At 34.9% G+C, this 12,150-nt stretch overlaps 1 protein-coding gene across 1 annotated transcript; it reads right to left on the bottom strand.

The window, feature by feature from the left end:
* Nucleotides 1-8,549: 8,549 nt before the first annotated feature.
* LOC143396933 (olfactory receptor 10C1-like) lies at nucleotides 8,550-9,512 on the bottom strand. Its single transcript, XM_076852943.1, has one exon. The coding sequence runs from the start codon at nucleotides 9,510-9,512 to the stop codon at nucleotides 8,550-8,552; it is 963 nt and encodes a 320-aa protein (XP_076709058.1).
* Between the last annotated feature and the right edge of the window lie 2,638 nt (nucleotides 9,513-12,150).

The following is a 12,150-nucleotide window of genomic DNA, read 5'->3' as shown; positions in this document are numbered from 1 at the left end:
TCTAATATAATTAAATTCATTATAATGCAATCTATCTTAACCTACAACCTCAATTTAATAACCTGTCGTAGCCTTACTTTACTTTCTTCACAGATCCAATCCATTGTCTATAGAGAATTTAAAATTATATTTTTAAAAATCTAATACATATTAGGCTACTTTTTTTTCTGGTATTAGGTCATGAAACCTACTTGAAATGTGGGTTATTTGGTCAGCAAAACATTCCAACTGTTCCAACTACATGTCAGCATGTCTATCAACTCTTCAGTTACTATGTTATCCCTTGTAGCAATGGCTTTCCACTGCTCCAACTCTTTGTTAGCTCTCTCCCTATCTTCATCCTCACTCTACCTTCAAATACCAGGTCTCAGATGATATAGCATTTCCACACAAAAAGAAATGTTTTATGGGGGAGAATACATTTGAGAATACACTCCTCTTCCTTAGATCTTTTATCTCAGAATTTTGTTTCTCTTTACACAATCAATATTTATTTACATGTCATTTTTTCACATTAAAAAATATGAATCTCCTACAAAATTCTCAGGACAGAGGCTATGCCTGTTTCATTATTCATCCCTACATACTTAAGATCTGGAATAATCTCTGCATCAAGTGGGAAGTGAATAAGTATGTTTTTAAAGACAAAAAAAGAATATTTGGATATGAGAACAGGTGAAGGTAATTCTGAAATTCTGGACAAAATGAAAATATTGTCCTAAAAACAATGCCACGGACTAACAAAGCGTAACAAGAAGAAGCCTGGGTCTGCAATGAGACCAGCGCTGGCTTCATGAAAGAAGGTTCGATTCATAAGTGAATACTAGGGAGTTTTAATTTAAACAGTCAAGACTCTTATTACCTTTAATACTAGCTCCAGGATGACTTCTCCTAGCTCCCGCCTCCAGCCACCTAATGTGGTGGGGAGGTTCACTGAAGAGACTAGGGAGAGAGCCAGAGAGGGAAAAGGAGAGAGAACACGCCAGGGAGTGGGCTTTTATTGGGGACAAAAAATTCCAGGGAAAATCCCATCCAATGAAGGTTAAGGAGGGCAGCATCCCAAGGTCAGGGGTGATGATTGAGTCTTCGAGGGCAGTGGCCAGGCACACCTCTGCACAGATAAGCCTTTGGACCTGGGAAAGGGTGGGGAAGGCTCTAACACTGTGTCTAAGCGCCTCTCACCCAGCCAGGGAGGTAACTCAAATCACGTGCGAGGATGGCCTCCCACATCTGGGAGTAATCATGGAGAACAATTGGAGGAGGTAGTAATGATGAGCTAATTTTGAAACATTCAGAAAGTCATCTATATAAAAAAAAGTCTTCCAATAAAGCTCTTCCAAATTTTCAAATAAGCAAATACAAAAGGAGTGTAGCTAAGTGGTAGAGTGCTTGCCTGGTATGCTATAAGTCCTGGATTTGATTAGAAATGCAAAACAAGATATAAAAATTCACCAGCACTAAAAATTACTAAATCAAACAGGCAACTCTAGAATCATTTGAAAATAACATTAAGGTGAAGTGTTTTAAAATAAGAATAATGCATCAAATTTTATGTTAGAAATGCACTAATCACTTCACCATTGAACAAAATGATCCTCAATTGCTCCCTAGTTTCTTTCCCCATCTTAGAGAAACTGAGTGCATATTAACCATAAAACTCCTCATTATAACTCTAAAGAACTGCGTGTGAGCAAAGTGACTTAATTACTCCTTCCTAAATTATGATTTTACTGTTTATTACTATGTCATTAAGATTTATTGTCATATTATGTTATGTTATTAAAGCTATAATATACTCCAAGTTCAATAAGTCAAAAATTCCTGAACTATTAATGAAAATTAGTGACTTTCTTGGGCTGAGGATGTGGCTCAAGCGGTAGCATACTCACCTGGCTATGCGTGCGGCCCAGGTTCGATTCTCAGCGCCACATACAAACAAAGATGTTGTGTCCGCCGAAAACTAAAAAACAAATATCAAAAATTCTCTCTCTCTCTCTCTCTCTTAAAAAAAAGAAAAGAAAATTAGTGACTTTCTGCTCTGGACCTCTCCCATCATAAATTCTACCACTCAGGGAATTTCACTGTTAATGGGTTTCTTCCCCTCTTAAGTTTTCCATTTACAGATTAGTTATTGCCTTTTGAATATGGAAGATGAGCATTTGATTTTGTTATATCTCCAAGCCCTCCTATATACATTGTCTCTGTATTTTATTTTCTTTTTCATAATAATTCTATAGAAATTATCAATAAAATTTGTACACAATTTTATTTTTACAGCACAAATATTCCTACCTGGGTTATATGCTTGCCTACATTGTTTTTTCATTTAACATTTTTTGTTACCATTAGACTTAATATTCTTATCAAAATGATTGTACAGTTCTTTATATACTCTTCAGTTTTTCCCTCCTCAAGCTAACCCCCAAAAATATAGATATGTCCTCATTACATTCAAAGACATTAGATAAATTCTCACTTTCATTTTTATTTTATTTCTCAGCACTATCACAACTGGGACAATTTTTCCTCCCAGCAATCAGAATTAGTTGATTTCTACTCCTGGTACAAGGAACTTATGTTTCTTATAATTGTGGGGATTATGTTTAGCTTTTCCTGTTTCATAATGTTGACTCAGGTACTGTAGTATACTTAAATTTTTCAATATTAGATTACATTATTTTCAAAAAGCAACTAAAACTTATCAATGCAAAAAATTTTAAATACTAAATTAGGAAGAAAAATAAATTTTACTGAGAAAAAAATGATAGTAAATTGCAAACTTAGTTATTATAGTTATAAAAGAAATAAATTTTATGTACTGCCTATTATAATTTTATCTAACATTTTTCCTTAAATTTTGGGCTATATTGTTTTAATGATGTTCTCATAGTTTCTTCTTTTTAACTGACCACTTTAAATTGTACATTCTGCAGCATAGTGTACATTCCCAGTGTTTGCAATCATGACATACATTAAGTTCTCTCCTTCCATCAACCCCTGGAAAACACCAGTTATTCCAGCACCATTCTTGAAGACTGTTGTTGCTCCATTGTATTGCCTTTGCTCCCTTCTCAAAGATGAGTTGACTATTTTTATAGGGGCTTATTTCAGGCCTCTGTTCTGTTGCATTGATCTGTGTCTCTATTCTTTCTCTGATACGTCACCAACTTGATTACTGTAGTTTTATAATAAGTCTTAGAATAAAATGAGTATTCCAAATTAATTTTTCTCTTTTAAGATTTTGTTGGCTATTCTGGGTCCTTTGCCTCTCCATATAAATGTTATGATTAGTTTGTCAATATCCTAGAAATAACTTGATGGGATTTTCTTGAGATCTCGTAGACTCCATAGATCAATTTGGGAAGGACTAACACTCTAAAAATATTAAATGTACTCTATGTGTGTGAGAGATTCCTCTCCATTTATTTGTTCTTTGATTTGTCCACCAGAGTTTTGTAGTTTTTCTCAGATCATTCTTGATAATTTCATCACATATACGTAAGTTGGTAGTTTAAAAAAAAAATACTGTCTACTTTATTCCAATCCAACCCTGCTTTTCAAGAATCCTCTGGTTCTTTCAAACTTACAGCCATAATTAGATGGTCATTATCATTAAGTTTGCATATTTCCCCAAATACCAAGGTATACAAGATGGGTTCTGCTTGAAACATTTGAAACTTCACTCAGATGGAAGCGCCTACAGTGGTCACAGGTTCCTTATCTCAGACAAAATCCAAGTGGAGAACTATAAATCATTTTCACCTTTTTACAACCATAAAAATCTTCAAAAATGATTCTCCTCGATGACCTCTCAATAGTTTTGTGTATTTATAACATTCCCATCTCCTTCTCATCCCTTTGTGGAAATGTGACATCTGCAAGTACCACAGTTCTGCCTGCTATGCCCTCCCCTGTCTTCCTTGTCTAGAAGTTTTATGTAGGTCACTAGAATTTTTCTAACTTTTTACTAAAATTAATTGTTAGTGGTTCATTTTCAGACTTGTTTAAAGTTTTTCCTTTTTAAACATTTTCTAAACCAGTACATAACATTTTTTAAACTAGTACATATTTATGGAGTGCCATGTGATGTTTTGATACATGAATACATTGTATACTGTTTCAGTGAGTTTAAACTATCCGTCTCCTAAAATTTCTCCATGGTGAAAATATTCAAAATATTTTCTCATAACACACAGAACCTTGTTGTTATCTATGGTCACACTGCTGTGCAGTGACACACCAGAACCTCATACTCTTATCTGACTACAACTTAGTACTGACTGACCATCCTCTCCCTGACTACTTCCTTGATTCGTTCTCGCCCCTGTTATGATCACTGAAATGTTTCTTTTCTTAACCTTTCCCCAGCTTAATTTGCTTAATAAGTGAAAAGCTTCACACCACACTTATCACATATTTTAAACAACAGTTTCAGTGAATATAACATGAATTTCTATGATTTTTAAAGTAATGCTTTAATATCTTATGAAAACATGCAAAAATTACAATAGGTTTTTGTAATTTTTGAGATTTGTGGAAGTTCTAACAACTGGAGATTTCTGTTCTTAAAATTAATTTGGTTTTGTAAATGGTTATATCAAGTCATCTTAACTTGGAGAAACTGAGTTCTGGGTACCTCTCAAAGAAATAGGTGAATATTTGGAAAACATCTCATTGGTGTCCATAACTTCTTTTTTTTAATTCCACATATGCATACATCTTTTTCCCCCCATATGTTTTACAATAGGATATTTATAAAAATGTAACTCAAGTTTGTCAAAGAGATCTCTTTCCAATTCTGTTCCTGGGAATTCAGTACTATTCTGGAATGCCAGAGGATTGAGGTTTGAGAAAATCCAGTGACTGTTTCTGGCATGATTATTGACTTCTTAATAATTTAATGGGAAATCAGCAAAGTTTCTGTAAATGGTTTTGCAAAGCAATAAGTATTTAAAAGTGAAAGCAAAACAATATAAGACATCAGATGCCCCAAATGACTGGCAGCTGTTGGCCTGGTTGTGTATGTGTGTAGGGGGAGTGCCTGTATGGTACTTACTATGTGTCTCAATAGCAACTATGAAAGAGCATTGGTTTGCTACAGAGCCTTCATTCATTTGACTACTCTGAACATTTCCTTCTCCCTAGGTAAGGACTATCCCATGTGCAATCATAAACACTCACATCATCCCAATAGGAGAGAGCACACATTCAAATTGTTTATTCAATCACAGAAAATACATTTATTTTTTCATCTTCTCACTTAAGGGTTGTTTGGTTTAAAATCTACAGGTATATCTTTTCTAGTTGTAATACCATTGATTAAAATTCTAGGTTCTGATTATCACTATCCTGAAAGCAAGGACCCAAGTGATACTTTGATTGAAATAACTTTAACAAGACTATATACTCTGAATTTAGTACAGAAGCAGAAAATAAAATGGAGAAAAAAATCAACCATAATTTGAAAATAGATTAATAAGGAAAAACTTATAAATAGTACTATATTTTATCATAGACTTAAAATTATGTTTATATATACCCCTATGTCTTTTTTTTTTTTTTTTGAGAATCAGTGAATGATGTCTCCAAGAAAGCAGCATGAAGCAAGCAGAGTCCTGCCAAAAAAGAGGCCATGTGGGATGCAACCAACAAGGCCATAGGAATGGGGTGCCTAAGCCCTTTGTAGGACACATCTCACCATGACATGCCCTGAATGCCAGGCACAGAACTACTGAACATGTTTGCCCAGTTGAGTTTCAGTTTTATTTTGATCTCATTCCTTTTATCTCTGGCCCTATTCTCCCTTTTGGAAAGGGAACATTTATTCTGTGTCAATGTCTGTTGGATATATGTAACTCACTTTTGTTCTTTACAGGGGCTCACAGCCATGTGTTTTCCTTGAGTCTCACATGAGATTTTGGACTTGAACTTCTGTGCAATAATGGAATAGCTAAGACTATAGGAATCCTGGAGATGGATTAAGTGCATTTTGCTTTGTGAGATAGACATGAGCTTTGTCATAACAACAAAAAGTTGATTAACACACTACTCAAGTCCTTCTAAGCAATAAAACTACACAGCCCAAAACAATAGGAGTAGAAGAAAACAAGAGGGGTTTGAATGTAATGTTACATTTGAGATACACACACACACACACACACACACACACACACACACACACATATACATACATACACAAAAATTATATATACATATTAAAAACAAAATATATGTGTGTGTGTGTGTATGTATGTGTGTGTATAAGACAATTAGAATATTTAATCCTAAAAGCAAAATAAGTAGCTCTTATAAAACACCAAAATATTTATAGTGGTGACTTTTCTAGCGAAAAAATACTTTAACATACCATTATATATTTCATTACTCAGTCACAGCACTGAGTTGATACAATAGAGAATAAATGAGTGACATTGACTAGTCTATTCAGTTTAGTTAATGGGTCATGAGGGATGTTTCACTCATAAGTTTGAAAAATTAGCCACGTTTAAACATGTTCTATGTGAATATGTTCTTATGACTTTCTTTGAGAGTCTTTCATCCATTGTTTATTTTTAAAATATTAGATTTGTATTTATGAAGGCTACTCAGAGCAAAATTATAGTTTTAGACATCTAAAATAATTTTTGAAGATAAACTTGGGGTATAATAAGATGGGATCGATATAGATGATTTATAATTTTCTCCTATAAAATGCCCGTGTGATATATAGTGCTCGGTCTAAACTTTTGAAATTAAACTTCTATCCCCAGAGGCAGGAAAAGAACTACAGATATATAATTGTATCCTACCAATTATTTATCATATATACCTATACTTCATCCTTTTTCAACATCACACATAAAAGTAGATCAAATACCTCTATAAACTCATAACATTTATTGACATAATTTTATATCCCTCAAACATTCTTATGATTTCAAGGTCCAATACTAAATCCTTTCCAGATTTCACATCTGAATCTGTCTATGAGGGCACTGCTGCAGTTAGCCACAGAGCGTTAGTGTTAGGGCCAACACTCCTCAGGATCAAAGTTTCAGCAATGATTCATGAGAATAGGTATATAGATTCCTCAACCCACTAACTTTAGAGGTCAATAAGCTGTAGGGTTGTGTTTTGTATCATTTCCCCCACAAAATTAAATTTAGGGGCCATTTATAATACCTGACACCACAGTGGACACTTATTGGTTGTCTTCCCATTCTGATATCATTTTTCCACTTCTGAACCCTTTCCAATGAAATTAATTGCACTTCCATGAAGGTTTTCATGTCAAAGGTTAGCTCTTATGTTTATAAAATGTCACTGAACATTCAATATTTTTGTCACTTCTCTAAAGTTACCATAAGAAGGAAATATTTGTTTAAAATTCTTTATTTTAGCTTGTTTTGAAAGTCTGTTTCTTCATTATTCTAAGAGTCAAAAATGGGGTAGTCAATGTGCTGGAATAGATTGACAATGCCACAAGAAAATTATATTTAACCCAATACAACTAAACAGGGTTCACAATATGGTACCATGAGTTAATGTCACACAGATTTAAGTTTATCTAAAATGTTATTCATATGAACAACAAAAAATAGATGGGTAAGTGCAAAGAAAAACACACTAGGTTTGGAAAAATAATAAATGTCTCTTCCTGGATATACTAGTTAAATATTTAAAGTCATGTATAGACTATACACAATTAAAATATTTAATCCTAAAAGCAAAATACGTAGCTTCTTTAAAACACCAAAATATTTATAGTGGTGACTTTTATAATGAAAAAAAAACTTAAAAATATCATAATATTTCATTACTCAGTCACAACACTAATTTTTGGTGAAGGAAAGTTTGTTTGGGACTCACAGTTTCAGAGGTCTCAGTTCATAGACGGACAAATCCATTGCTCTGTGCCCAAGATATGGCAGAACATCAATGTGGGAGAGAGTGGTCAATGAAAGTTTCTCAGAACATGGCCACCAGGAAGCAGAAAGAAACTGTACTCATCAGGTATAAAACATTGACGTACCGCCTTCAGACACATCCTACCTGCATAGTTAGTTAGTCCCTATCAGAGGGTTAATAGACTGATTACATCAAGGCTCTCAGAACCCAATCATTTCACATCTAAACTTTCTTCCTTTGTCTCACATGTGAGCCTTTTGGCTCATATCTAAACCATAACACCTACATTCAATACTAAAAATGCATTAATTTGTATTCATTTTTTAAAAAACTTTTCCTTGAATATGACATTTCATTTTCCTCTGTAAAATACTGTGAAATGTACTGACCTTCATCCTATACCCACCAGAGAAGAAAAAGATGATAGCTACTACATAGGAGATACCAGTAAATATAGTTGGGTAGAGGCATGATTAAACAATTGAATGATTGCACTGCATTGAAAAGTGTAAACCAAATTCAAGCATTGTATGGATATCAGATTAACAATGCCAAGATGCCAATGTACGATGGCAGAGGAGTCACAAAGTGTTGGGTAACTTCCTTGCACAGTAGTAAAAGATTCAGCCATGAAAGCTAGATTAGTCCACTTGCCTAAGAGGGTTCCTGTGTGTCACCCTTTGAAAGGCTTCCTTCACTTCCTTGTTTCTCAAAGTGTAGATAACAGGATTCAGAGCAGGTGTGACCACCGTGTACATGAGGGCAGTTGTCTTGTCTGTGTCTGGAGTGTGCGCACTCTTGGGCTGGAGATAAGTGAACAAGGCAGTGCCATAAAACAGAGAAACAACCAGGATGTGAGAGGAACACGTGGAGAAAGCTTTGCGTCTGCCAGTTGCTGAAGGGATTCTCAAGATAGTTCCAAGAATGCGCAGATAGGAGCACAGAATGAGGAGACAAGGACTCATAATAAAGAGCACAGAAATAGCAAACAACACAATTTCATTGTGGGAGGTATCAACACAAGCCAGCTTCACAACAGGCATGATGTCACAAAAAAAGTGCTGAATCTCTCCTGTTCCACAGAAGGGCAGAGTGAAGATCCAGGTGATCTGAGCTGACTCCACCACCACCCCAGTGATCCAAGACACTGCAGCCAATTTCAAACAGACAGGAGGGCTCATCAGGAGAGTGTAATGTAGTGGGTAACAAATAGCCACAAAGCGGTCATAAGCCATGGCTGCTAGCAGACAGCATTCTGTCAGTCCCAAGATGGCAAATACATACATCTGGGCTGCGCAGCCTCCCACACTTATGGTCTTGGTCTCCACCAGCAGGTGCACCAGCATCTGAGGCACCACACTGGTGATATAGCACATCTCCAAAATGGAGAGATTCACCAGGAAGAAATACATGGGGGTGTGCAGGAAAGGGGTGACCCAGATCAGGCAGATGATGAGGAGGTTTCCACACATGGTAAATAAGTAGACAACTAGGAACACAACAAAGAGGACAGGTTGTAACTCTGCTAGAGAGGAAAAAGCCACAAATGTGAATTCAGTGCAGAGAGACTGGTTTCCACTCATTGTGGGCTCAGAGCCAGACATCTGTGAAAACAAAGAAGGCAGATAGTACTTAGGACTCCAATCATGTAACAGTCATCTACCAAACCTCAGCAAAGAGCTCCGTGGAATCAGTGGCCTGAGAACATACACACCTGGGTTCCCTTTGGTAAATCTATCTAAATTACTGACCTATTAAAAGGGATGCATATTTCCTCCACATTTGAATGGGGAAGTTATGCTATTTTCACAGAAATTTAGAGGAAAAAAACACCTTTAAGTTGTATATTCTGATTTTTTGTGTTTATCTTATCAATATCTTAATTATATTTAAAACTGTTTTGTAATTAAACATGGAGACGTAATGGTAAAAGAGTCCAATAAAACGTACATGTGAAAGAAAATATCAAAGTGTTATATTCTCATCTGAATTCTACAAACTTCCTCAAAGCTAAACTTAAAAGCTTGAAAGGGAGTATATTTTCTGTCACTTATTTATACTTTCACGTACCTATTTTCACTTTCTTGATTTGAACTGAATAAGCCAAACCTAGGTATCTACGGTCAAAATAAAACCAAAACCACAGAATCTGTTTCTCAAAAGCTTAATATTCTTTTACAGGAAATTTTGAGTAGGAGGACATACCTAGAACCACAGGTAATCTTTCCTCTCCTTGTTGGATTTCTAGATCCTCTGTGATTCAAAGTCATAGCATGATAATGACATAGGCAGTATTTTTATTCTTACTAGAGACCTTAGGGATTATATGTTGAATAGCTTAATTATGTTAGTCTCAAGGGGAATATGTTTAAAACAATTAATGCTCAATGTCATTTTGTTTTCTCTTTGAGATTATTTCTTTTATTACTGACAGTTATATAAGTTGCTTCTTTGGTTTTTGTTGCTGTTGTTTTTTAAGAAACTATTTTCCCTCATTTTTTCATGTTTTAATTGGTGCCTATAGATATGAATAATGGTGGTATTTTTGTTACATATGCATACATGCACACATTAGAACAATATAATTTGGTCAATATAAATCCGCAGTACTTCTCATTTCCTTCCCCTTCTCTCTCTCTGGTCAATGTCCTCTAATCTACTCATCCTCCTACCTTTCTTTACTTTTTTCTCTCTAGCTTCCACATGAGACAAAATATATGACTCTTGACCTTTGACCTTGGCTTATTTTGCTTAACATAAAGGATTCAGATTCTGTTCATTTTCCTGCAAATGACATCATTTCATTTTTCTTTATGATGAAATGAAACTCCATTGTGTATATAAATACCATGTTTTCTTTATCCACTTATTTATTAATGGACACTCAGGCTGGTGCCATAGTTTGGCTATTGTGAATGTACTGCTAAAAAAATGGGTATGCATGTTCCACTTAGAGTATGATGACTTCAATTCTTCAGGCTAAATATCAAGGAATGGTCTAAGTGAGTCATAGGGTGGATCTATATCTAGCCTTGGGAGAGACCTACTTCTGATTGCCATAGTGGCTATACTAATTTACAATCCTGCCAACAGTATAAAGTGTTCATTTTTCTCCAGATTCTCACCAGTATTTACACTTATTTGTATTCTATCTTGATAGCTGCCATTCTAACTGGAATTAGATAAAATTTCATAGTAGCTTTGATTTTCTTTTCCCTAATTGCTAATGATGTTGTACATGTTTTCATATATTAGTTTTGACCACTAGTATTTATTCTTTTGAGAAGTGTTTGTTTAGTCCATCTCTGTCCATTTAGTAATTGGTTTGTTTTTTCGGTGTTGTTTTGAGTTCTTTAAATGTTTTAGATGTTAATCCTCTGAAAGAAGAATAGTTAGCAAAGATTTTATCCCAGTCTATAAGTTCTCTTTTTACCCTCTTCCTCTCTCTTGCCTTTGCTGTAAAAAAAGTTTCTTTTCTTTTCTTTTCTTTTTTTTTTTTAATTTGAGGCCATCCCATTTGTTAGTTCTTGACCTTATTTCCTGAGTTTCAGGGGTCCTATTGAGAAAGTCATTGCCTATGGCTCTATGTCGAAATGTTGGCCCTCTATTTTCTAGGAGGTGTATAGTTTCTTGTCTAATTCTGAGATCTGTGATTCATTTTGAGTTGATTTTTGAGAAGGGTGGGAGATCTAGTTAATTATTCTACATATGGCTGACCAGTTTTCCCAACACCATTTGTTTAAAATGGTGTCTTATCTCCAATGTATATTTTTAGCATCTTTCTCAAGTTTCAGATGACTGTATCTATGTGTGTCTTCTGTTCTATATCATTCTATATCTGTTTTATGCCAGTAGCACACAGATCTTGTTACTATATTCTGTAGAATAATTTGAAGTCAGGCATTGTGAAGCATTTAGCATTACTTTTTTGGCTTTTAATTGCTTTGGCTTTTCTAGGTCTTTTATTCTTCCACATGAATTTTAGAACTTTTTGTCCAGTCTCTGAAGAATGTCACTGGCATTTTGGGAGGATTGTATTGAATCTATATATTGCTTTTGGTAGCATGACAATTCTCACAATATTAATTCTGCCTGTCTGTTTTGCTTTACATATTGGGTTTCCCCCCAGAAAGACCATGTGTGAGAAAATGTAAGAACATTCAGAGGTGAAATGATTATGTTATGAGAGCCTTAATCTAGTCAGTGAATTAAACCCCTGATGGGTATTAACTGGGTGGTAAC

This window comes from Callospermophilus lateralis, chromosome 4, assembly GCF_048772815.1.
Source record: "Callospermophilus lateralis isolate mCalLat2 chromosome 4, mCalLat2.hap1, whole genome shotgun sequence".
Taxonomy (NCBI): Eukaryota; Metazoa; Chordata; class Mammalia; order Rodentia; family Sciuridae; genus Callospermophilus; species Callospermophilus lateralis.
Note: the sequence above shows the minus strand (reverse complement) of the source record. Positions and strands in the feature narration are given on the sequence as shown.